The sequence below is a fragment of the Anser cygnoides genome, chromosome Z (assembly GCF_040182565.1).
Source record: "Anser cygnoides isolate HZ-2024a breed goose chromosome Z, Taihu_goose_T2T_genome, whole genome shotgun sequence".
In the NCBI taxonomy this organism is placed as follows: Eukaryota; Metazoa; Chordata; class Aves; order Anseriformes; family Anatidae; genus Anser; species Anser cygnoides.
Window position 1 is genome coordinate 58,714,047 of NC_089912.1, and position 24,584 is coordinate 58,738,630.

At 38.5% G+C, this 24,584-nt stretch overlaps 1 protein-coding gene across 4 annotated transcripts in view; it reads right to left on the reverse strand.

Annotated features, from left to right (window-relative positions):
• EPG5 (ectopic P-granules 5 autophagy tethering factor) overlaps positions 1-24,584 on the reverse strand; it is a 51,482-nt gene that overhangs the window by 9,470 nt on the left and 17,428 nt on the right. For 3 of the 4 annotated variants that reach the window (XR_010828000.1, XM_048051428.2, XM_066989100.1), the window contains 25 exons: positions 23,966-24,088; positions 23,330-23,589; positions 21,456-21,596; positions 20,759-20,903; positions 19,767-19,964; positions 19,106-19,216; positions 18,150-18,269; positions 16,389-16,555; positions 15,963-16,190; positions 14,190-14,313; positions 13,635-13,779; positions 12,423-12,594; positions 11,336-11,498; positions 10,610-10,752; positions 9,216-9,372; positions 8,050-8,244; positions 6,743-6,956; positions 6,234-6,394; positions 5,911-6,118; positions 5,165-5,240; positions 4,216-4,319; positions 3,128-3,303; positions 2,253-2,438; positions 322-531; positions 39-183 (listed from right to left, as the gene is read on the reverse strand). Coding sequence is in view for 3 of the 4 variants with exons in the window: in XM_048051428.2 (XP_047907385.2) it covers positions 39-183; positions 322-531; positions 2,253-2,438; positions 3,128-3,303; positions 4,216-4,319; positions 5,165-5,240; positions 5,911-6,118; positions 6,234-6,394; positions 6,743-6,956; positions 8,050-8,244; positions 9,216-9,372; positions 10,610-10,752; positions 11,336-11,498; positions 12,423-12,594; positions 13,635-13,779; positions 14,190-14,313; positions 15,963-16,190; positions 16,389-16,555; positions 18,150-18,269; positions 19,106-19,216; positions 19,767-19,964; positions 20,759-20,903; positions 21,456-21,596; positions 23,330-23,589; positions 23,966-24,088 (4,072 nt within the window). In the remaining variant the exon portion in view is untranslated. The remainder of the gene's footprint in view (positions 1-38; positions 184-321; positions 532-2,252; positions 2,439-3,127; positions 3,304-4,215; positions 4,320-5,164; positions 5,241-5,910; positions 6,119-6,233; positions 6,395-6,742; positions 6,957-8,049; positions 8,245-9,215; positions 9,373-10,609; positions 10,753-11,335; positions 11,499-12,422; positions 12,595-13,634; positions 13,780-14,189; positions 14,314-15,962; positions 16,191-16,388; positions 16,556-18,149; positions 18,270-19,105; positions 19,217-19,766; positions 19,965-20,758; positions 20,904-21,455; positions 21,597-23,329; positions 23,590-23,965; positions 24,089-24,584) is intronic. The other variant, XM_048051429.2, reaches the window with a different exon arrangement.

Consider the following 24,584-nt stretch of genomic DNA (forward strand, 5'->3'; position numbering starts at 1 on the left):
GACAGCTTTAAAGTAATCTACACTACTTTAACACAAACCTGGAGGATTAAAGATGACTATATCATCTAACAACTTGGACATTTCTTGTTCTAAAACTGCAAGAGTTATCTTTCCGCTTTGTTCCAAGGTGCTGAGAAATTGAACCACCTGACGAATGTATGCTCGGCACTTCAGTGTTGCATCCTGTTAATCAAAATTAGAACAAATTAGAAAAAAATCAATCACACCTACAGTTCTTTCCACACTCTACATATAATATACAAAAGAACATTGCAAATGACAGGAACAGCTTAGAGACAATGAAAAACCAATTGAACTTACAAGGTGGATGTGACTATCCGAAGCTGTGCCAAAGCCTGCTGAGATTTTCAGGAGCTTCACTATCAGTTCAGCTGCAGCATCCTTCGCAAGGATGACAGAGGGAGGGTAGTGGCTGTTACAATAGCTGATGATGCTTTGATAAGAAGAAATGCCCACAAGTTGCCAAGGAAGGGAGCTGGTCTGTCCGAGAAGATTTATGAGTGGTGATTCCTGAAGATTTAAAGACATAAGCCTAAGGTCCACTTTCTGTTCTGTTTTAAATTAAATATTCAGAATACCCAATAATAATTACAGAATACCCAATAATAGAAGTAAGCTCAGACTCCAAAATTCAAGTAGACAAAGCAAAAATCCCCAGAAATAGATGTTGACTGAGAGTGGGCTGAAAAGCAACTCCTTATTCAAGCAGCAAGCCAACATACATATGATACCTCCAGCATTCACGTAACAGTATTTAGACTGCTGTAGCAGCTATAACCAAGCACTGCAGTCAGAAAGCCATTAATATGTAATATATAAACATGTAAATACAATTAGAAAGAAATGGAAAACCTGCAAGGTAAAGCTTCTTCAGGGTTTGTTTTTCAAAAAAAGAAAAACAAAAAAAAGTTCAGAGTTCACAGCAGGACCAGGGACAGAAGCCAGGTCCCTTGATTTTCCATTCAGTGAATCATCTGCTAACTTGGGGGCCTCCTCAATAGCTTATTCCTATAAAAAGAGTATCCTTTTTTTTTTAAAAAATAGTACAGCAACCTACAGTGTCCACAATTGACACAGCCAGTGCAAGTATGCAGACAAAAGTCTGTTGAAAAGCAGCAGAGACTCTACCCTTAGCTACTGCCATCTTCCTCTCAAGGGTTCTTCCAGGTCTGCAATACAAAAAAGCACCACCTGGATACTAAAAAGCATTAAATTTCTACAGGCTACAGACAGAGTAGATACTGAAATTGTGCTGACAGCCAAACAAACTCTCTGAAGTAATCTCCGCCCAATAATGCATCAGAAGCGGATAGCGACAAGCTGGAAAACATGAACCAGCACAGTAAGATACAGAGCCAGGCGTAAGCTTTTTGCAAGTTAAAAGATTCTTTAACACCCCTCCAGACCTCTGTGTGTGCTGCTCTGAAAACTAAGCAAACCACAGCTCAGGTTGACTTGACTGGCCATGGCAGAGTAAACGTGGTTCAGTCTCCTGACACACAGCACTGCAGGTGCTATAGGCATGGACGCCACACAAAGCTGCTCCTGCACTTACTTCAGCAGACTGCCTGAATCAAAGCAGACTGACACGAGACACCCATTCTCGCTCAGCCTTTCAGAAAAAGCTTCACCTTAAAATACATATAATATATTGTACACATATATGTGCGTGCTGTATAGACAAATACATAAATTCTTGCTAGTGCTACTTCCATTTCTTATGTGTGTATACCTAAGGCTCTATAAAGCTAGGAAAGACAGAAGGAAAGAGACATTTTAATTAAAGATTTATTTAAAAGACAAGAAAGATGTACTATGCAGCAACCCATGCTTAACTATGGAAAGGAAAACAATTGTACACTAGCTTTACATAACTTTTTTTCAGAAAAAAGAAAACATATGTATTTGTTCTTTCCAAAATCCAAAAGAGCCATTTTGTAAATCCAGGAAACCATCTGTATGTATCTGTTTACTCTTTGTGACATTACTGGATCACAGGTCCTGCAAATACTTCTCAAAACAAATGACAGGACTTCCTGTTTTCACACAGCTTATACAGAATGCCTCACATAAGGATTTAGTCTAAGCTACCTCTGGCTTAGGGTAGTGTACCCAGGCAGGAAACACTTCTGAGTTAATAATTCTGCAAGTAAGGAAGAAGTCATAGCCTGTCTTTTCAGCCAAGGATTATTCTTCAAAGAGAGACAGGTACAAACCTTTTCAAAAATTACCTCTTTGCCTATAAGTTGTTCCTCCTTTGCCAACAGGACCATCATATACAGCAAACAAACAATCATGTTGTGAGTCTGAGGGTTGGGGTTGGGACTCCAGGCATCAGAGAGGACACTGACCCAGTTTATTTCACATAAAACATAACCCAGGAACAAGAAACAACTCTTGGGGCTGCCTCTTTCAACCTAGGACGGAGAAAGAGAAGAAAAGAGCCACATAAAACAGTGTAAGATTTAAGTACACTTGCACTTCTCAGCTCCTTATCCAACCATAAAAACCACAGCAGCATTTTAGGTCAGGGGAGCAGACACACACCAGTTCCGTATCACTTTACTCCCCACCAGGAGAGCTGCACACACAACTTTCTAAGTCTCTGAAACAACCAGCACAGCATAAAAACTATGGCAAAATAAGGAATCTGGTATAAAGTTAGTTGCATGATTGCAACTTCTCTTTACTGTAGGGAACACTGAGAAGCTCTGAGCCTGTTTAGAATTGCATGAAGAACCCATCCCAGACAGATAAGCAGTAAGTTCTTCAGCACTTCCCCACCTTACCACAACTTTGTTGTCTCAGATGAGAGAAGAAAAGAAAGAAGAACATGACCACAGTAAAACACAAGCTTTCTATACATCAACCACAGCAGTGACAGCGTACAAAGACTGACAGCTTTACAGCTCCCCACAACCTTGTATAAAACTCAACAGCACTCCTTCACAAATATCACCAAACACAAAGTGAGTAGCTGTGAATGCTACAATAAACTTTAAAAGCTTACTTCTTAAAGAACTGTATCCAGTTATTAACAGCTCTCCAGTTATTTCCAAGTGGAACACAGTTTAGGAACTTAATTCAACTGATGCTATGTACTCACTTTAAAGAACTCCTCCATAAGCATCTGGTCTGGATGCATTTCCTTCCATGGAAGCTTTTTGAACTCAGTATGGAAAGTATAGAGAATAAACTCAGGCATTTTAGGGGCTGTGCAACATTCACAGTAATACATTAGATGTAACCAGAGAGCTCCATGGTGGCTTGGCAACAGCTTATCTAGATCCAAAGGAAACAGTCGAATTAACAGAAAAAGTTAAGTACGATCCAACTTTGAAGGTGAAAAACCATAAGCACAAGTTACACTAAAGTACATGCATAAAAAAAATACACTTTTTTTTTTAAGCTTTTCATGTTTGTTTTGTATTTTCTGTTGTTGTTGCTTGTTCCCTCCCCCTAAATTGACAAGCCAGGCAGCTTGCAATTTCCCTTACTCATTCTTTTGAGCAGCTGCTGGACAATAACCTGAAGTTATAAAATATTCCTTCCTTGTAGAACTTCACTGTTTTTATATTTGTGGTTGCGTATGTAAGATTTTTTTTTAGATTTAATCTCACAAGTCTGGAAGCTTATCAAATGCATGATGTTATTTTTACGTATTTATTTCTACAACTAAGCTTGAATCCAGCCCATCACTAAAAGTTGAGTCATTTGTGAAATTAATTTTTTCCACTCTTATGTCTAAGTACACATTAGACATAATAAGCAATGCTAAATATTGGTTAAAAATGATTGGATGTGGAGATTAAATTACCCCAAGACTAGCTGCTGAGACACACACACTGGTCATTGTGGCATGCTACTATTGTGTATTTTGTACAGGAAGCAAGACCTGGAGTGGAGTCATGCACTTTTCACAACAGCTCATTTTGTTTCACTTTCATTCATATAAATGAATATCTATCAGATGATAAAGTTAATTAACCACATTCTCTGCCCTTGCCAAGAAAAAAAGCTGTCTTTTAAGGATGAAAGAATATACATGCTAATGGTACCACTACAGTGATCATCTTAGCTAAAAGTTCATAACAAACAAAATCTCCTCACATCCCATGTCTTAACAGAAAAATATTTTTTGATCTGATAAAAGAGAAAGTGCCACTACATTAAAACAACACCAACTTCACCTACCTTTAAAGCTCTCATGCAAAAGCTTGATGCAATCTGTAAACAAACGGACCACGCTGGATGCTACAGGAGTGTCGCTCTCTAACCAAGGGTAGCAGGGCTGGTTACTTAAAAGAAGCAGGAGTGAAACAACAAAAATTTCAGTGCCATGTTACTAGGTACCATAAACAAGTAGATGATTTAAATATTCTAAAGAACAGGAGCTCAATATAGTACAGGTATCAACAGTCCTTTCACTCAAACTGAACTCTCTAGGCATGCACCTATTTTAAAGAAGAAAATACGTTAATGTCACAGTGAAGATCCATGATAACATTTAATAAGCAGAGATTACTTGTTTAGTATTTTATAACTGAATTAATTTCCAAATTAATTTCCAAATGACGGCACACATCACCAGCAGTCAACCTTCTAATTAAATACTGGAGATGTGCTCAGAGCTCAAAAAGCTTTTGGCTTCAGAAGAAAGTCAAATTTAAGTGCATAACACTACAAAATAACCCTCCATGTGAAAACAGAAGTACACAGGATAGTAGATCATCATAGGACTGATTTGCCCAAGGTCTGTTTACACAGCACTGGCATTTGAGGTTGTATTAGTACTTTTGTTTAAAATAATGGACTGGTGGTGTTAAATAAGTGAAGAAAATAAAATCAAATTTGAGTGTGTCTTCAGAACTAATAGCAATCCATATTTTTCTCATCTCTGCTTCCAGACAAGTGTGTGGCATTATTTCTTGAACCTAAAACAGTTATTCAACCAAGGTCTTGTAAAATTTCCTTAGGGAACTGATGAATTAGTCGCATAATTGTTAATATGACACACACATAACAGCTATTTAAATGGGAAGTCACAATACAATTATGAGTTAGAAAAAAAATCACATAAGAGACATCTCACAGGGCTAGCGTTAATGAAAAAAATCATTTTATTTTGAAATGCAGTGTATACCTTGCATCTTCCTTGTCTAAGACCAGTATCCATGGTTTAAAGAGTCCAGCAATGACTGAATACAAGGACTGCAATGCTAGAAGAAAACAAAGCAAAGAAGTTGACATCTCAAATTAGCAACACTGAGAAAGTTAATTTTCTGAACTGGGATTAAATATTCCCTGCTTACTCCAACTTTAAATCAGTTCTTCATGGTCAAATAAAGGTTTGACGTACAATATGCTTGTTAGTATCTTTGATTAATTGTTTTAATAACAATCATGATCATTTTGTGTTTAGATGTTTTATTAATATTACCCTAACACTTCTTTTGGATTGCAGATGTAGTAATTATTCACACTTTAAAGCTCCATTACTAAAATAAAAGTTGCTTAGGCAATTTTCTCCAAATTAAAACTATGCCATGATGAAATTCAGTAGTCCCTTGTTCCCAAACCTGTGCTCAGTGCAGAAGACCATCTTTCTCTGAAGAAAGTAGGATCTCTCCATAAAATAATTCAAAAGCAAAGTCTGGATTGGGAAATGAAAACAAGCTTCCACCAACAAATATAAAAAAGGAGGAAGTTCCACATGGCCACAGAGTAGACACGTACATAACTTGTCCATATTTTAACACTGTCATCATTATATAAATACAGAGCAAATTAAACTTGCTCAACCCAAACCATTCTATGTTTCTACGAAATGGTCTTTAACAGGAGAAATTAAGCACTCAGTTTAAGTCATTTGCTTATTAGACACATTACCTGCTAAAATTTTGTTACTGCCAACATGATCTTGGGCTAAATTGACAACTTCAGTTTCAATGAGCCGTTTAACAAGGTACTCCAGAAATGTATTCATTTCAGCCACATAAGTACTCCATTTTGAAAACAGGCCAAAGGTCCTGAAGTCCACCGAAGCCAGACGGAGTTTGCAGAACGAGGTGGAAAGCCATTCTATTGTCTCTCTAACCTGAAGAAAGAAACTATCAATCAGATAAAGAAAGACTGTACAGCAGTGTTATTTGTCATTGACGGGCATGCGTTTCAGCTGCAGAACACAGCAAATCAACCAGAAAGGCATCCACCTGCTCTTCAGAGAGGAGAATTTCTGCAGACTCCCGCAGTACAGAACTTTCAGTACAATCATTTTTCTTGAAGCTTCCCTGTTCAGTCACCGATGAACCACATCCCAAAGCTTTAAGCGATGCCTTCCAACATTCAGGGCTTAGAAGCTGCTCTGAAGAGCCTTAGGAGAAAGAGAAGGGAATACATTTGTGAAAAATCAGAAGGATATTAAACCTGTTCTCATTTTAAGTCAGAGAAGGTTGAAATTAGAGCTTCCTACCACATTAAAAGAAAAAATTAGTTACAGCATGAGTTCGAAAGCTCCAGTTTAAGGGTGAGCAATCTCTAATTCCCTAGCAAAAGTAATTTCACATTCCCATTTGGCTTCTACATGCTCTCTTCTTAGGAAGCAAAAAAGTTTAGATCATTCTATATTTGTTACTGTCTAACGCTACTGCATCAACTTCATGTTTGTAAGCCAGAATAGTTATGTACAAAAGGTCTAGTACGCATCAATTCAGATACTCACTTTGCACGAACAACCTTAGAAAATCACTATAGTGATCAGGAAACTGATACTGGAGAAGGTTAGTCCAATGTTTGCAGAAGATATTAAATGGCATCAAAATATCTTCCTCAGGTTCAAGGCCGCATGCATTGAGAGCCAAGTGAATAGATTCCAGAAGCCTGGTACGTTCAGATAGAGGTGGCTTAGTAACGCTTAACCATTGCGTAAGGTCAAACTAGAACAGAGGACATGAAGCATTTGTAAGCAGAAGCTTTAATGGCCACAACACCTTCAGGAGAAGGGAGAAACTGTCAGGTGAAAGTGCCTCCCTAAGATTTTGTGTACTTAAGTAAAGTCTAAAAAAATTAAATAATCTCACTAACCCTAGCCCAAAACCAACGTAATTCTCTCTAAAGGTTATGATTCAGCATGCTACAGAAGTCCTTGAACATATGAAATAATTTTTAATCAGAGGTTCCCTAATTCATAAAAATGCATGTGAGCTTCTATGCTTCAGTACCACCACCAAATACTTAAATGCATTAGACTGGGGTAGTCTCTGTAGCCCCTAAATTTTCATATGGAGATGCAAAGCTTTTGTAGCCTCCAGGCCATCTGTTCAGAACAAGGGCAGCAGGGACAACACTGATTTTTGCTACTAAGGACAGTTCAGAGTCATGCCCAAACCAGACCACCTGCTATTCACAGCTGTCAAGCCCAGTCCCTGTGTAATGAATGCAGAGAATTAGAACAATATCAAAGCCTAAGTGTAGTAGTAATTTCTCCACAGGTAGACAGTATCATGCAGCCCTGATACAAGAGAAGTGCAAATCATTTGCTCTTACCTAATACTATGCATTTAAAAATTACATTTGTGGCACTCTTGTCATTCCCAGCTAACAGAGGTAGAAGATTCAGTCGTTATTCCTGTTTTGGATAACTTGTTTTTAAGATAGCTGATATTCACTATTTCAATGAATGTCTCCACAGAGATATCAGGCAGAAAGTCTGACAGAGTCTGAAAGAGCCTCATAAAGAGCCTGCTTTGACTTCAACTTGAGTGTACTGAAGAGGAAGCCCTAGGAAGCACACACTATGTGGGAAATGGTAATTCAAGCTTTCCATTTGATTTTCCCCTCTAGCCCCTCTTCAGCTTAAAGATAACAAACAGCATTTAGTACAAGCAACATTGATTAATAAAACCTGTCAATGTTATTTTGAAGTATCAGGTTTGTATCTTTCTTCCACAGCTTAAGGGCACGGTCATTAAGGGAAATAACATCCACATAAGCAACTTACAGAACAGAGAGTATCTGTGAGTATTTTACCTTTGTCAACAGCATGAAGACAACATCGCTGTTATCCTCACTTAGAAAGGCCACAACTTTTTCATATAAAGTCACAAACTCATCAGGAGAGGCAACAGGAGTGAAGTAAGGAGAAAGAAGTGTACAGAGCCTTCGATTCTGCAGGATCGTCTGGAGGAGACGTTTGCACTCTGACTTGGTCCCACTGATGAACACCTGAGGAAATCAGAAATAATGAGAAAAGTGGTCTAGTATGAGTCTACTGGAAAAAAACACTTCAAAACTTTTTGTTGCGATAAGCACAACTGTGTTTGTTTTTTTAAAAAAGCAAAAAAGGCAGACTGCATGAGATCAGCTTCAGCTAAATACTACTGTTACACAAAATATTATTGTAAAATAAGCGTGTTTCCCTAGCACACTGAAGAACAGCACTTGTGACCACACACATCGCATAGAAATACCCTAAAATCCAATTTTTCTGGCTAACAACAGAAAGTGAAGCCAGACTTCAGTAGTCCTGTCTGATATTAGTGAAAATTTAATCAGAACTATGGCTATGGAAAGCTCTTCTGCACCCCAGCTGTCAGACTGGGACAGGACTTCAGGACAGCTGGACATGGGGAAGCCTGCATCTAATAGATCAAAATAAATACCTGGACACAAAACAGAGGCTAACGATTTTTCCTCAGAGCATCCACGTAATGTGATCCCCACAGCAAACGCTACCACAAACAAGGAGCTCGTATTTTTTCTACCAGAAACATTCTGGCCAACTCACTACACAAAGGGTATCGCAAGGCTTTAGAAGAGAGGTGACTAAACACAGAGGTTGACAAGATACGTGTAAGCTAGAAAGTGATCAATAATAAAGAAACATACACCAAAACAACTTTTTATATACTGCACCGAACTTTAAACAATCCCCCAAAAATCCAGCCTACTTCAGCACTTGATACACACAGAGTATTTCAGTGTTGAGCAGGCATCTCAGAGCAACAGTTTTAATTTTGCTCATATGCAAGCTTAAACTCTCCTATATACTGTGTATATTATACAATTAGCTGAGGAAAAGAATGGGATAGAAGCTTGAAAGTTAATTTTCAGACTTTCTAAAGATTTTAGACCCTCAATATCAGCACAGGACTGGGGTAAGTGCTAACGCATAAAATGCTACAGAATAAACTTACTTGGCCGAGAATCTCAATGCATGAAGTGAAGAACTGCCTCGTGGGAGGATTGCGTTGAGTTTCATCACACACATAATCCACTACTATAAAAAACAAACTAATTCCAACTTTCTTAATTGCAGGCATAGGCTGCACCTTGTAGATATTTATTAATGCCCTGCAAAACAAAAGATTAAGTTTACATATGGAAAATAATTATGATACTAATGAAAGGCTTCTTGTCGACACGTAGCATTAAGATAAATGTATCTGGCTTACATGATAATTAAGAGTGGTTTCACAGAATGGCTGAGGTTGGAAGGGACCTCTAGTGGTCATCTGGTCCAACCCCTGCTCAAGCAGGGACTCCTAGCGCAGGTTGCCCAGGATCACGTCCAGGCAGGTTTTGATGCTTAGACAGCGTCTCCTGTTTCAGTTCGTATCATTGCCTCTTGTCCTTTCACTATGCACCACCTCATCTTACTGGGAAGACTCAGTGATTTTGCTTTAATTCTTTTATTAATGTTCTCTTGCATATTGCCAAATAAATGTTTGAGGTCAAATGAAACTCAGTCTTCACCGTGTCCGAATTAAAACATCTGAAGAACATGCAGTTCCACAGATATAAATCCTAACAGAGAGCTCATCTACAGAATTTTTCAGATTAATGATCAAGAATGAATATGTAGAAATAATAATCAAATACTTTACTATACAGGATGTTCTCTAAAAGGGTGTGGGTTTTTTTTGTTTTGTTTTGTTTTTTCTTGTTTGCTTGTTTTAAGTTGTATTTGGTTTCCTAGCTGAAACCTAGAAGATCAAGAAAAATGGTGTTGCAAAACTGGATTTCTGGGATGAACTCTAGAAGTCCTTCAAGAGATGGTAACTCCTGGACTAATCCACTCATTCACACAAAAATTCAGATCTAATAGTCCTCTTCCAGTACAGGATTTCATTCCACATACTGAAAAGCTACTCCACATCATAGTTTTCCATTACAGAACTACGCAGTCCTACAAAGGAGACACATACTAAAAACATCTCCTTTAGCTTATGGCTGAAACAGCTGTTACAGTTTTGCCATTTTTTAAGCTTAACATAGCATCCCTGTCTTCACTTGATCTGCTCTTGCACATTTAAAATGGGTATTCTAATGCTGAGTACAATAAGTCAAAATAGAGAACACGTGTGCCCTGTTAAGGCTGAATGACCAGCAGTTAGCTCTTCTGATAGTGTATGGAGTTACTCCTTCAGAGATCTGCCATAAACATGTAGGTCTCAGGGTTCCAGCTCTGTTGTTGACCCAGACTGATAAAACTATGAAAAACACACAAATGGGTTCCATATTTTACCTCTAATATATAGGAAAATAAATATAAAACATCACTACCTAAAGCAGTGTCTGAACAACCTACGTTATAAAATTTTCCACATGTACTGCTGCTTCCACAACACCCAGAGAAGGTGGCTTCGTAGCTTCTGCTTGCAGTTGTCTCACTTCCTTACGCAAAGCATGAAGCTGCTGGCTCACTGCTTCATTTTTATGTTTCCCTTCAAACTAAATGACAAAAAGACACATGTTCATTTCAGAATAGAATCTTTTACCAAAATTCTTCAATGTTGCACATAATTGTAAAAATGAAGCAGAGCACACTAGGAGAACGAGACGTAGAACCTTTTCCCCTGATAGTTTTGATCAAGTTCAGTGCACACAGCCCAAGCACACATCCTTATGGCACACTGACATAATCCTTACCTTTGTAATAAGACTTTTAATCCACAGACACTGACAGGATCCAGAAATTCACATACCAAACAACATGGGAATTTTTCTATGAACATTTTCAGTTTTATTCCTAGTAGTGTGCATACTGCTACACTCACGTATTGGGCAATAGTTTAGCACAAATGCTAGGAGTAATCCAAAACTTTAAACAATTTATTCTTCAGCTGTTGATCTGCATCTCCTTTACAGAATTACATATTAAGTATTTCAGGAATTTTTTTTTCTTTTTAGAACTTAATTTATTTTTAAAGGTATAGGGCAGCACTTCACCAAATAAGTCCACTCTTGTAACCATTCATTCATTTCATTTTCATTAACCACAGGCCCAAAACAGGAGTGATGTCACGCCTCTAACCTGGATTGTCAGAAGAGCTGCTCCCTGGCAGCCTTTATTTGAAGTTCCCCGGCACTCCAAATGGAGGGTGATCTGCTCTTCCCGATTGACATACAGCTTAGGTATAGTATCCAATATTTCACTGTTGAGAGCAACATGTTGGGATTCCCAAAGAGCTGCAGTTCTGAAATGCAATTATTAATCTTTAGTAATAGTAATACTAAGAATTTAAATGCAAGAGCTGAGACTTCACCTTAATGTGCTGTACAGACTCATTGACACTTCTCTAGGAAACAGTAACTCCATTTCATAATCTTTTAACTCCAAAGTGATAGCTCCTCAAAGTAGTAACAGAAATAACTTAAAGAAGAACAAAACTAATAAAGTTTGTGTAAGATTTTTTTTTTTAATTATTCCCTATGACACCCTGAAAGGAAGTTAAATAGATTACCCACTACAGCAGATGCAATTTTCCACCGGACAAAATAAGATAGATTCAGTCAACAGGAAAAGCCCAGCTGAAACTGCTGCTGGAATCATTTAGACACATCCCTTCTTGGGCTTAACAAGGATTTTGTATTCAACTTCAATAATATTACTAAATTACTACATTGGGTGAGAATACACCCATCACCTGCGTTTGACACTTCAAAAATATTTGATCTGAGTTCTCTTACAGTAATATTAATAAACAAAGTTTCTTCTCTTTTATACACAAACTTAACAGCTCCAGAAGTCAGGTTTCTCTCTGAAGGGTTTCAGTGTTTCAAATTATCATCACTAAATTAGTGCAAAAGGGTTAACTAATTGTCAACAAGTCTACGGTAACAGGAAGTATTATTTTAATGACAAATGACAAAAGAAACTGTAGCTGTTAGATATCAACTGAAGCAACCTTAGGTCATTAAATAAGACTTGCATAGCCAGTTAAAGGACTGAAATAACAAATGACATGATAGCCAAGAAAAGAAGACAAAAAAAAAGGGCCAAGAGACAGGAGTCAAGTATTGCCAGTCTTGTGCTAACAACATCAATAAGGCTGCTGTAAAGGGCACCTGAAGACACTGTTAGACACTAGGGAGGCAAAGGGACAACAGCTAAGTCTTACTTGGCGTGTCGCTGCAAGACATTAAGGTCTGTGCGTGTGAGCTGAATTGCTTCTTTCTGACTGATCAGACTGGCAGAGGAAATAACTGGCACAGGAGCTTTCATCAGCTGGAGCGGAAGAGGGGGCTTGGGAGTATCAAACTTCTTCAAATTATTCATTATCCTCTCTTTGGCTAGAAAAGAAAGCAGAAATAAGTTATGTTGCTAAGAAAACTTTAGAATAAATTGAAGAAAATATTTCATTCAGGTTTTTTTTTTTTTAAATCATATGAAGTATTTTTAGGAGACATTCTCAAGACTCCTCCCCTTTTATAATCATTTAACTAACCCTTTTTTTGTTGTTGACAAAGTTTATTTCACACAGCTAATTTTCGTGGCCTGCTCCATCACACACCATTAGGATCCAAGGTGCCGCAGTTTACCTTTTTCCCCCCCACCCACCCACTCCTACCTTCCAGATTTTTTGTTTTCCTCTTATCACCTCCTTTATTCTCCTCACCTGACAGAGGCTCCTAGTTCCTCCTAAGCCAAATTCATCTTCTTTCCCTAAAATTCATCCTCATCTCTAGTCTCATCAGATCCAAATCCTTCCCAAAGCACAATCTCTTTCCAGGTCAGATCTTTTCCTGCTGATTCCCACTCAATTTCTTTGCCTAAACAGTACAAATTCACCCATAAAAATATCCTAGTTTCCTTCTATTTCCTTCCCTCACTCACCTATTAATCAGCCCACCAAGAATCTCTCTCACATCCTTAATGTACGTACCATGATTATTATCCCTTTCAGAGGCTAGAACACCCCTTTCACTGTGCCAGAACTCCAAGTAAACAACAAGGAAATGTACTAGTAACAAACAAAAAAAATGAGAGAATCTTTCTGGTTTTAGTTATAGTGTTTTTTGCCTTTGCTTGCAACTGTCTTTATCTACACATTAGGAAAATTCAGCCTGTCTGATGCGTGCTCCGTGTGGAACAATCCTTGCAGAGCCCACTCACAAAGCTCTAGGCACCGCATGATGTGGTTCTGTGATGTGTCATGCTTTAAACCAGGAACCATGATAGCCTCATATATGAGTATTTCATTTAGAACACCATGAAAATCGTGTAAAATACTGTACCAATACAAACCAAGCTGTATTAATGATGTCTGTGAGTGAAAATGTTATGTTTTTTAAGAAACCAGGGTATCATTAATATTATTCTTATCTCTTACCTGACAAAGGATTGGTGAAATCTGTTTGCCCTGCAGAAATATTAGCTGTTGTATGTGATTCAAGTTGAGACCGCATCCAAAGGTTTATAGCTTCCTGAAACTCATGGTGGATGAGTTCAATATTGACATATTCCATCCACAAGTCCTAAAGTATAGAAGAATTAATCATTACAGTTTTGGTTATTACCATATATTGTGCATCCATCCCAGTAGCTAGGGAGTTAACAACTAAAACTAGACCCCGCAGTTTAAAGTTATATGAAAACACTATGAAGAAAAAAACTCAACTGAAGAAAACTGCTGCAGAATTTTTATCACATATACAGACAAGCCACTGAAAAGTGTTCATGACACTTCAAGAAGAAATCTGACAAACACACATAGTATAATTACTAACAAATTAAAGAACAGGTAGGGATGATTACAATTCATTTCCTGAAAAAGGAACACAGAGGAAACCAAAATTGTCTAAAACATCATAGCACAATTTTACAGCCCACTTTAACAAATGAAGTGAATTTAGATCCCATGTTGCCAGTGTCATTAGTACTTCACCTGTTGATTCTGCATGATTTTAGCAAGTCTATGTGCATCATATTGCTTCGGTAAAGAAGGAATGTATGTATTTCCCTTCTGAAAGCTCTCTTCTTCCAACCACAAAACAAAAACATTACAAAGCCTGAGAAGAAAAACAAAACAGGAAAAAAAAAATAGTCAATACTAATTTTAATTGTATGCCCATGCAAAGCATACAGAGTAGTCTTATTCTGGGGTTTAAAGTTAAGGCAACAAATCATGCTACAAATTGACACAGTGGAAAATTCGGACTTCTCGGATGCTTTGTGATTAGTTTACTAAGTGCCATTTCAAGGATGAGCAGTGGAAACTACTTACAAATACATGAAGTGCAATAATGAAGAGTAACAGGAAAAATTGTGAAGAGGAAAATGTTTATTCTGAAGTCACACACAACCCAGGACCAGAACTGTGTGTTAGGGAATCACATCCATAACCCCATAAGACCAAAGAAGAAAAAAAATATAGATATTTGAGCAATCACACCAGGACTTGTCTAGGAAGCCTGCTCTGAAAGTTTACACCTGAGCTGAGTTACATCTTCCAATTCTTTTCAGACTCAAATTCACACCTAGTTTATTCCCATTTCTTCCTCTCCTAACATACTTCTTCTTAACATACTTCTTCATTCACTGGCATCATTCTACCAAGGCCTATCCATTTTTTAGCCATAGAATCCAAGTTTTCTTGATTGAATCCAGAGGAGTACTAGAATGTCACTAAATCTTTGCACTGTAGGAGTTTGCTTGTGATATTTAATACTGTTTTCGGTATAAATCCACTGATGAGAAAATGGAACTAGTTCAGTTCCAAGCATGAGCCCTGATGAATTCAAGTAGTATTTTCCCTTCTGTCCAGGTGGCCATTAAACTTCCTAAGTGTAAGATTTTCCTGGCTATAGAATCCTATGGTTTTAAGAGAGAGTGTAGAAATCCTTTGTGTCTGGACTTTCTTAGAAACTAACATTACAAATATTTCTGAAGGTAGACTTCTCAAAACTAGAAGTCTGCCTAAACAAACATGGACTTCTGAAGAACATAGTCATGGTTTCATCATGTGAGAGATTCACGTCTCCTAAAAACAACCTACTCGACACTGCTTACAGAAATGAGAATTTCTCAGCTGAGTTGCAGTAACTGGCCACAAACATCTCTGCAGGCTACTCCAGCATGAGGAGAGACTCTTCACCAAGGTTTTGATTAAGCAGATGTACCATGTACCTCTTTCCACCTAGCACACAATATATTTATTGCAGCTCAGCTTTAGCACACTGAGTAAACTGCACTAACTGAATCATGAGCTGAAGTCCCTATTGACTTCCCTGCTGTATTCAGATGTAAACTGGGGTCCCACTCTGCCAAACAGATATATATGCAAAGCATTACTTATAGCTGCTACTTGTATGTACAAGCGTGTACTTGTATGTACAAGACTATGAATGTGTCTATACAACTATTTTAACAGCATGGGGATGCCACTAATTTAAAAAAATATATGTATCTCTCCCCTAAGGAGACCGACAACTCAACAATGTTTACTTTTTAGTAGCAAAGTCAACCTCCTTAAACAAAACAACTTGTATCAGAGGAACAGATATGACCATGACTAGGTATATAACAAGTGCTTAGGTACATCTAGGTCAGCCAAGAGTCACATCCCTTCACATCTCCCATGGCTAAGACTGGTAGCACAGCAGTCTAGTAGCTCAGGTGGTTGTCTTGAATAAGGCTGAACTGGGCAGGAGTTCTTTACCTGACAAGTTCCTTATGCAATTCCGGTGAAGTCAGGTAATCTGATGAGCAGCTTGCCTTCTCCAGTGATCTTTCGCTGCCTTCTGCGGGACTCTCCACTTTAAGAGCCTTACTGGCAGCATGGTGGAAGTCTGCTACCTCTATTAAGCGCTGCTTCATTTCATTTAATAAGTTAATATGAGCTGCACTCTGGAAAAATCGTCTTCCAATACAACCATCTACAGGTAATCTAAAGAAGAACAAAACAGCAAAACAAAGTCTTGTTGCAAGTGTCAGATCAGAATGTCTGCAAATGAACTGACTTTGGAGAAGTTGCCAATACCTACTGCTTTCAGCTGAGCTCTCAGTGTGAAGCAATTAAACACGTTTAAAGGGCAAGCATATTAGTGCTTGCTATTTTTCTTGAAGCCTTCATGATCAGACTCACCCATATTGTGGTCCTGGTCGGTGAAGGTAAAGCAGAAAGAATTTTTGCCAGATTAGTGGCATGAGAGGGTGATCAGCAGGTGTAGCAAGGGCCTGGTGAGCCCAGCGGTAAATCATTAGCCTCTGAAGGGAAGGTACAATGGGCAGCTTCAACTGGATCTGGGCTTTCTGCAAAAACAATGTTTTCAGTCAGGTGCCCTGCTGCTGCAGTTTCCTGTAACAGGCTATCACATCCTAACCCAACAGATCAGCACAGCACGAAAATTCAGCAGTTCCAAGGCAGAAAACTTAGATCCATTCGTGTATCTGTTCCAAGGTCTTACAGGGAATCTACCCAACTAACAGTTATGTTGGACAGCTATTAGAGAGCAGTGCTACACCTCTGACACTTACAAAAAAAAATAACACAAACAGAGGGATCACTGTGATGCAAACCCAACATAAGCGCGGTTGGTGTTAGAGTTCTTCCTCAAAGAGGTATATACTTCTTTAAGCTTCCAGAAGGTGGTGTCAGAGAACAAGGCAGCAGATGTGAAGTACATGGCATGTTCCAAACACTAAAAATAAAGTCATAAGCTACATGAGGAAGTAGAGTCCTACATCATGCTACCAATTTTAGCAATTTTCCGTACTGTGTTCTACACAGCCCTCCTTAACACCTAAGACAAAGTAAAACTAATGTGAAAAAAGAATACAGAAGGAAAAGTTTTTTTTCCTGCAAACACAGAACAAAGGCAGTGCAATGTACGAAAGCAGAACACTATTAGCAACACAGAATGCTAACTCCATAAACTAAAATCACAGGAAACTCATAGAGCAAATCCCCATGAACTGTGCCTCTATCAGGGGAACTCTTCTGAAATCCCAGGCCTCAGTGAAGATCCTGGCACTACCTCACCCCCCATGTTAGACCTCAGAAACCCTCAGCACGCTTTTCCACCTAGTCCCCACACACCATCTCACTGCTTCCCAGGGAAATTGAGACACATAAGCCCAGGGACAAATGTTCTCCGCACTTGTCTCCAAATAACCAAGACATGTAGCAGTCTGGCTATAGCCAAGCAAACCCACTTTCTTAGGACTTCTAGACCAAATTCTTCAAAAAAAAAAAAACACACTAACAGTTGAGATGAAGGACGGTCCAGAATTTAAACTTCTAGACAAGACAGCTTTGTTCTCAACGTGTTTCATTCAGAATTTCTCACTGAATTTGGGCAAAAAACTGCAAAACACTGCACTCTGGCTTAAAGAACACCTGACTTTGTGCCTTAATAACAAACTTTTTTGCCAGTTTTGGAAAATATTTCAGAGAATAAATACGGCAACAAATAAGTGTAAAACTCCAAAGCCGAGACTTTTTTGCAAAATTCAGATCTGAAAAATGATCTTTGACATAGAGATGTTTCCCTGCCTGTAAATTAAGAGTATCTGCACTATCCATCTCAGTGGCACAGAATAAATCCACCAAAGATTGGAAGGCATTCAGATGACCCAGGAAATCATGTAAAAACCCTAGTTACTGAATGAAACTTTCTGTAAATAATTATGTATTATGAACAGATTTATATAGTAATCTTTGAGTATTCAACTCAAAATACGAAGGAAAGCATCCTTGACATACATTTTCTCCGGGAAAGCCAAGCAGATAAAGAATTAGTTATGCCTTTGTCTTGGTAAGAAAAATCACAGGAGATAAAAGTTATGCAATACAAAAGGACACTTTTCTACAGTAGCCCTCTAAGAGGATGAACAATTTGCTCACCTTTAAAGCTTGATCAGGAGTTAAATCATTAATAACTAATTCCCCTTCCACAACTCTGCGAAGCTGCGAATCTTCTTCAAATATTGACTCCATATTTAACACCATCCATGAAAACCAGACCTGTACAATGCAGTAATAATGGAAATATTGATAATAAAATTGTAGGTGCAGGATCAGGAAGCTTGTTGTTTTCTTAAGTGTATGTCTTTTCCAGATTCTCATTACAAACATGAAGGAGTATTGTCACATCAACACAAGAAAAACAGTTTCTTTACCTACACTCACACATCCTTTTTGTATATTGTATTATTTTGAGAAAGGAAGGGGAAACCAGTGACCATTGATAGAATTTGCCTGAGAGTTTCAGAGGGATACAGTAAAACAAGATCTCCTCTCTCCCGTATGCACTACATTTCCAGCTGGGGTACTACAGGTTTTTTGTTTTTCTTTTTGCTTCAGTGAGGAACTTTCTTAAGCAGAAAGAAAGCAAAATATTAATCAAAAATTGACTGATCTAGGAGAAGAGTCAGTCTTAAATTATTGAGAGAAAACATAATTGAGAACAACTGAAGATTCTTATTAAGTAAGAAATCCTATTGTATGAATTCCTGGACAGATCAGACAAACTTCTACTTTGAAAAATTTTTCATGTTCTCTTTAGTGTAATAAATCTGCAGCATTCTCTTACGCTAAATTAGGATTTTATCACAAGACTGCCCACAGAAAGAGGGATATGAAAAAACAGGGAACAACAGAAAATCTGCAACAACTTGCCAAAGCAGGAAAAAAACACCCACTGCCCAGAGAAGCTGTGGATGCCCCATCCCTGGAAGTTTTCAAGGCCAGGGTTTTGAGCAACCTGATCTAGTAGGAGGTGTCCCTGCCCATGGCAGGGGTTGGAATTAAATGATCATTAAGGTCCCTTCGAACCCAACCCATTCTATGATTCCACTTACCTGAGAGGAGTTGGCATTTCCCTCAACAAAGGATGGCGTCACGTTGCCTGCCACAATCCAGCTTACAAGCGAAGATAGCAGACCTTTGTCACAATGATAGCCTAAAGCATTCTGCAAGGAAACAAAACTTTTATTATTATATTATTTTATTAAAACTATTATTATTTTGTAAGAAGCTCAACAGATGATTTGCAGACTAGAGACATCATGCTGCTTTTATCCATGTTCCTTTCTACCTCATATGACTATTTCCCAACCTTAGCTCAGCCAACCAGCACCGAATCCCTTGCTCGTACCTCATTTCTCATCAGTGAAAAGATTGTTTTATAGTTTTTATAGTGACTATTTTCCAACAGATGATGTTCTATTGTTGTTCTCAATATACTATTGAACATACAAAATGCAAAGACCACAAAGATACTGTTATAGAATTATTCTGAATGAAATTTGAGTTTCAAGTAGTTTCAATTGTTATTAAAATATAATTTATTCCACTAAACTTGAGCTATTCGGAACCAAACCAGATAGCATAACCACATCATGCATTATTACAATTGTTCTCGGTACCTTTCAGGAAAGCAGATTCACATCAAAATGAGAATAAGTAACTCAAGAACTGACATTTACTCAACAGCCACCCAAACACACCACACCCGTTTACCTTGTGTTGTTGGTAAAGCAGCTTTTGTACGCAGTCTTCCTGACTGTACTGAAAAGCAGCTTTACAGAGGTGATCCAGCAGGAAGAGCGTTGCCCGGTCCCTGTGCCACAGCTGCTGGCTGGTGAGGACCTGAACCCAGAACTCCAGTACTGCAGCCGGCCCCACACCATTTGGCTGGCTGCTTAGGAAGATGTGAGTCTGCCAAATTAAAGGGTAGAATTGTTCAAATGCTTTCAGCTTGAATTACAGCGTAAGAATTATTTGAATAGCTGTTTAACTTGCATGAGGCTGTGGGCCTACCCTTAAAATAATACACAGCAATGCTCTCTATACCTATGTAAAAACACGTTTATCATCTCCAATCTCCAAAAGAGATTCTGCAGCCTGGAGATCTGCACATCTTGCACAATCAGCAGAAACAGACACAAAAGCAGGACCCCCTGCAAACTGCAGATACAAACAACACCTATGTGTGAGGCCTTGCCTGCTGTTCCTACAATAGGTACGTATCTCTTTAGTCCATATCCTTCTCTGATGGCAGTGGGCCTTGGTTCTTGAACCCTAGTAAAGAATACTGCAGTTTTCTAACACAAGAACATTTTTTCATACCATAGCTTTAAGTTAACGGACAAAAGCAAGGCTTCAAGGCATTTAGTAAATCTGTTCCGTTCCTCAGCTAACACAGGCGAGACAGTAGTGCTGTGTATTGCATTCCCTTTTCAGACAGTTTTGTTACCAGAAAATCTGTCTTTCCAGAAGTTGAACGCACAGCTGATATTTCCAGTGTTTCATGCTTTGCCATTCTTAAGCAAGTTTAAGCCAAACTCTTTCAGGAAACCAAACCCAACTTTTCAAGCTTAGTGCAGAACACTCTATGGATGCAGAACTGCCACAATCAGCATTCTTTCTAACTTTAAGCACAAACTCAGTCAAATAAAACTACCTATTTTTAAGCATCCCCCTGCTTTTTTCTTTAAACATTATCTTCTTACCTGTATCATACTACTGAGCAGCTTAACATTTTCTCCATAGCTCACTCCTGTCAAGTGCTGTGTTACCTTGTGGGTAACCTGCTGGGTCATGCCTTGAGGGACTCCGCTATCGAGGTGAAGAAAGAGCTGAACGTGTGATAAAAACCTAGAGATATCAAATTAAATTCAATTAATTTTAAAATTTATTTTACATCTTAAACATAAAAGAGCTGCTTCTGGAGAATTTAAAACTTTAGCATGAAGCACAACAGCACTTGCTGACACCCACACACAAGAATTTTGCTTCACAATGATGCTGCAAAGTTACTTGCTCCACTTTAAACATATCATAGGAATATTATGAAGAGTTCAAGGCAGACTGTAATTCAAGTCAGCTTATCTGGACTAAAGGTATTTGAAACTGTAAGGCAATCCCAAAATCTGAGAATTGAACAGTAGGTAGCACTGCATAATAAGCCTTGAAGTATGGCCAAACTGCATAGCAATATACCTTGAGTTTTCAAATAGCAAAAAGTAGCTTGCATTTGCTACCCAGCTTTTTGGAAAAGGCAACGTTTCTCAGAAACCACACACTCTTCCCCATCACGTCACGTTCTCGCTGAACACGAAACCCAGAATGAGACATGATACATTTAACAGTTAATCTTAGCTTTCACTTTCTTTAGCAATAAAGATATCAGGAACATATGAAACTTACTGTTCATTCTTCAGGAGATAATACTGACAAGAGTAAAATACAGGTAAAATTTTATCCAGTACGTGGACTACTGTTCTCAGATACCTAGACTGGACGAGTACACCCAAGAGAGGAATCCCTTCAGCACAGAACTTCTCAATGCTGTCAAAACAAAAGAAATAAGGAAGAGCATGTAGACTATTCGTAAGGAGGGACGTGGGATGTTGGCGTTTTTTATGAATTGAGATGTAAAGACATTGATACATTTACACCATCTTTGAAATCCTACAGACCTAAATACGGAGTTTTTTTCTTCAGCTGCCGTGTAAATCAATAGCTGGCAGATTTATTTTTTTTTAATCTTTCCAGTCTTTTGGGGGATTTACATCCTCTCTTTCAAAGGCCAAAGAGATCACTGAAGATGGGTGCCTTCACCACGTTTCAATCAATTTAAAACTCAGAGTGCTTGCCTAACCTTGTTAATCAGTTTCCGAGCTTCCTATTATCTGCCTTTGACATGTCCTTAGGATGGATGATCCTCTGGACATTTTTCTGCACTACCTACTGATGAAGCTCAGACTTTACCTTATAGTTTATACTTAGTTATGATTAGATAAGATGAATCCTACCCTTTTACAGAAAACTACTGGCAGCTGATATGGCACATTGCTCTGCATCAAGCTTGGACAGTGGAAAAGTGTTGCACGTTAGGACAAAATGAAAAATGTTAATCTTATGTCTACTGTGCAGTCACAAAAATGTAGGGTTCCCAAGGGCTTCATTTTAGGCCACTTGTCCTTAATATATTCATAAATGACCTGGATGCAGGACTGGATCAGATGAACCCTGTGAGTCCATTCCAACTTGGGATATTCTGTGATTCTATGAAATACAGCATTAAGCCACTAGCATTTATTACAGACCTTTAATTTTGCACTTTTGTGCAATAAATATCAGCATTATTGTTTAGATAGGAGAGGTGCGATAGTTCTTCAAAAGGCCATACAGAGCGTTTTGGAAAAAAAATATCAAAAGCAAAGAGGTTCCTTGTTTTTTCATCTGTGTTCAGTCATGTAAAAGCTTCCACCCTCAAGCCAGATTACCCTCATATTAGTCTCAAACTGATCTAGTACTATTAGTAAGTTTGTATGCATCTATGGCATAACCATAGCATCAAGCAATGGCTTGAGGAAGAAGAAATCCAAGACGACTTGTCTCTGAAGACTAAAGCAACATTCAACGCAGAAAACAAGTTATTCAGAAATTTTGACTAAGAGCCAAAGAGATTTAGAAAGAGGCCATAGATTCAATAAGTACAGCCCTGGGAAAGATTATTAATCCAATCTATCCCTGATTTTGTATCTTAATCACTTATTATTATTTATAATATAATCTTAATGTTACACTTCATTATACGCAGGAGCATTACTTACAAAACAGCTGAAAGCATTGGAAACAACTGTGTTGGAACACAGTCAGGGCTGGGAGGTTCAGTAGAAAGGTTATATAGCTCTTAATTTATTATTGTCAACACAAGTGGTTTCCTCCTCACTATTTTCTGAACGTTCTGCTGCAGCTCTACTAAAAAGTTACCAACTAGACAACCCTTTCAGTAAGTGTGGTTAAAAGTTAGTGCGATTGAAATGGCCAGAAATATTGCCTCAGTTTCACTATTATTTCTAATCACTATTTTCCCCCCAATGTGGAGAGGCCAAAGTTAGTATTAGCGAAATAAAATAACTGGCACATTGTTCAAAAATGCACGTCCCTGAAGACTGCTCAATTCCTTGCATCAGAAGCCATTTATCATCTTCAAGCTCACGTAAGATGTTAGGTAGCCTTCAGCTCACCAGTTACTGGACCATCCCTCCAAAGCAAACACAAAGCACGCTTACCTATGACCTAGCATGGTCATGGCCAGCGCCAGGTAACAGCCGATGGGGATGCCAGCTTTAACAGCCTTCAGGAGGGGGTGAAGCGTGACTGACTCCGTCATGTCGAGCATACTGTCAGACACAGGCACTGCAGGCCAGCCAGGCTGCATGCCACGGTCATTTCTGTGAAGCTTCAAGCGCAAAATCAAGCCCCATGCCCACTGGTTAAAGGAAGTCTCCGGTGTTTCTCCATAACGAACAATGCTGGCTAAGTAGGAGACCTGCAAGAAAGCAGAAGGAACAGGAATAAGAGGAAGCACAGCTATGCTACAGCACGTACAGCAGTAGCCTAGGACTTGGGACAGCTTGGATGAGTGACTTCTTCTATCACAGTACCCTAACAATATGGATACCAATAAATAACGATATAAACCTACAAGGGGACCAATCTGAAACTTTCATTTCTCGTACAAACATTCCACAAAAAATAGCATTATTTCCAGAGAGCACTGTAGGTGGAAAAATACTGAGAGTTGGGTTATCATAACATTCTAGTAACAAGACAGCATAGCTCTTAAAAGGAAGAAAGGAAAGCAAAGTCTTCACCTGCAGTTCTTCCTATTTATCACTAGCTTCCCTGTAAATCTGAAGAAATACCTGTTTTATGCTTTCAGAAAGCAGCCCAGCATATGGTTTCTGGGAGAGATATTTCAGGTATGCTTCCAGGACCATCAATGCAACTTCAGAATGGACAGCTGGATCCAGATGAAGAGTATCCTGCTAAAAACAGAATCAAGAATCACAGGAAAACTTCATTTAAAAGCAAAAAAAACTTTTGCTTCATTTAAAAGGTCTCTACAACCATATGATTAAGTTGCACTAAAAATAACCCTTAGTTTACACAGCCAGAAGGAAAATAAGTATTGCAAGACTTGGTCAAAACTTTCACCAGTACAAAGAATTTTGGCCCAACAAAGAAAGATAACAAGATCATATTGGGCAATACAAAGCAAAACAGCTGCATTACTTCCAGAAGTGATCATAATCATTAGATCATGTGCGTTATGGGATTTACAGTAATCAATCCTGTCCTGGTTCCAGTTAGGACAGAGTTAATGTTCCCTCATAGTAGCTGGTAGGGTGCTATGTTTTGGATTAGGATGAGAAGAGCGCTGATAACATGCTGATGTTTTAATTGTTGCAGAGCAGTGTTTACACCAGGCCAAGGACTTTTCGGCTTCTCGCTCTGTCCTGCCAGCGAGCAGGCTGGGGGTGC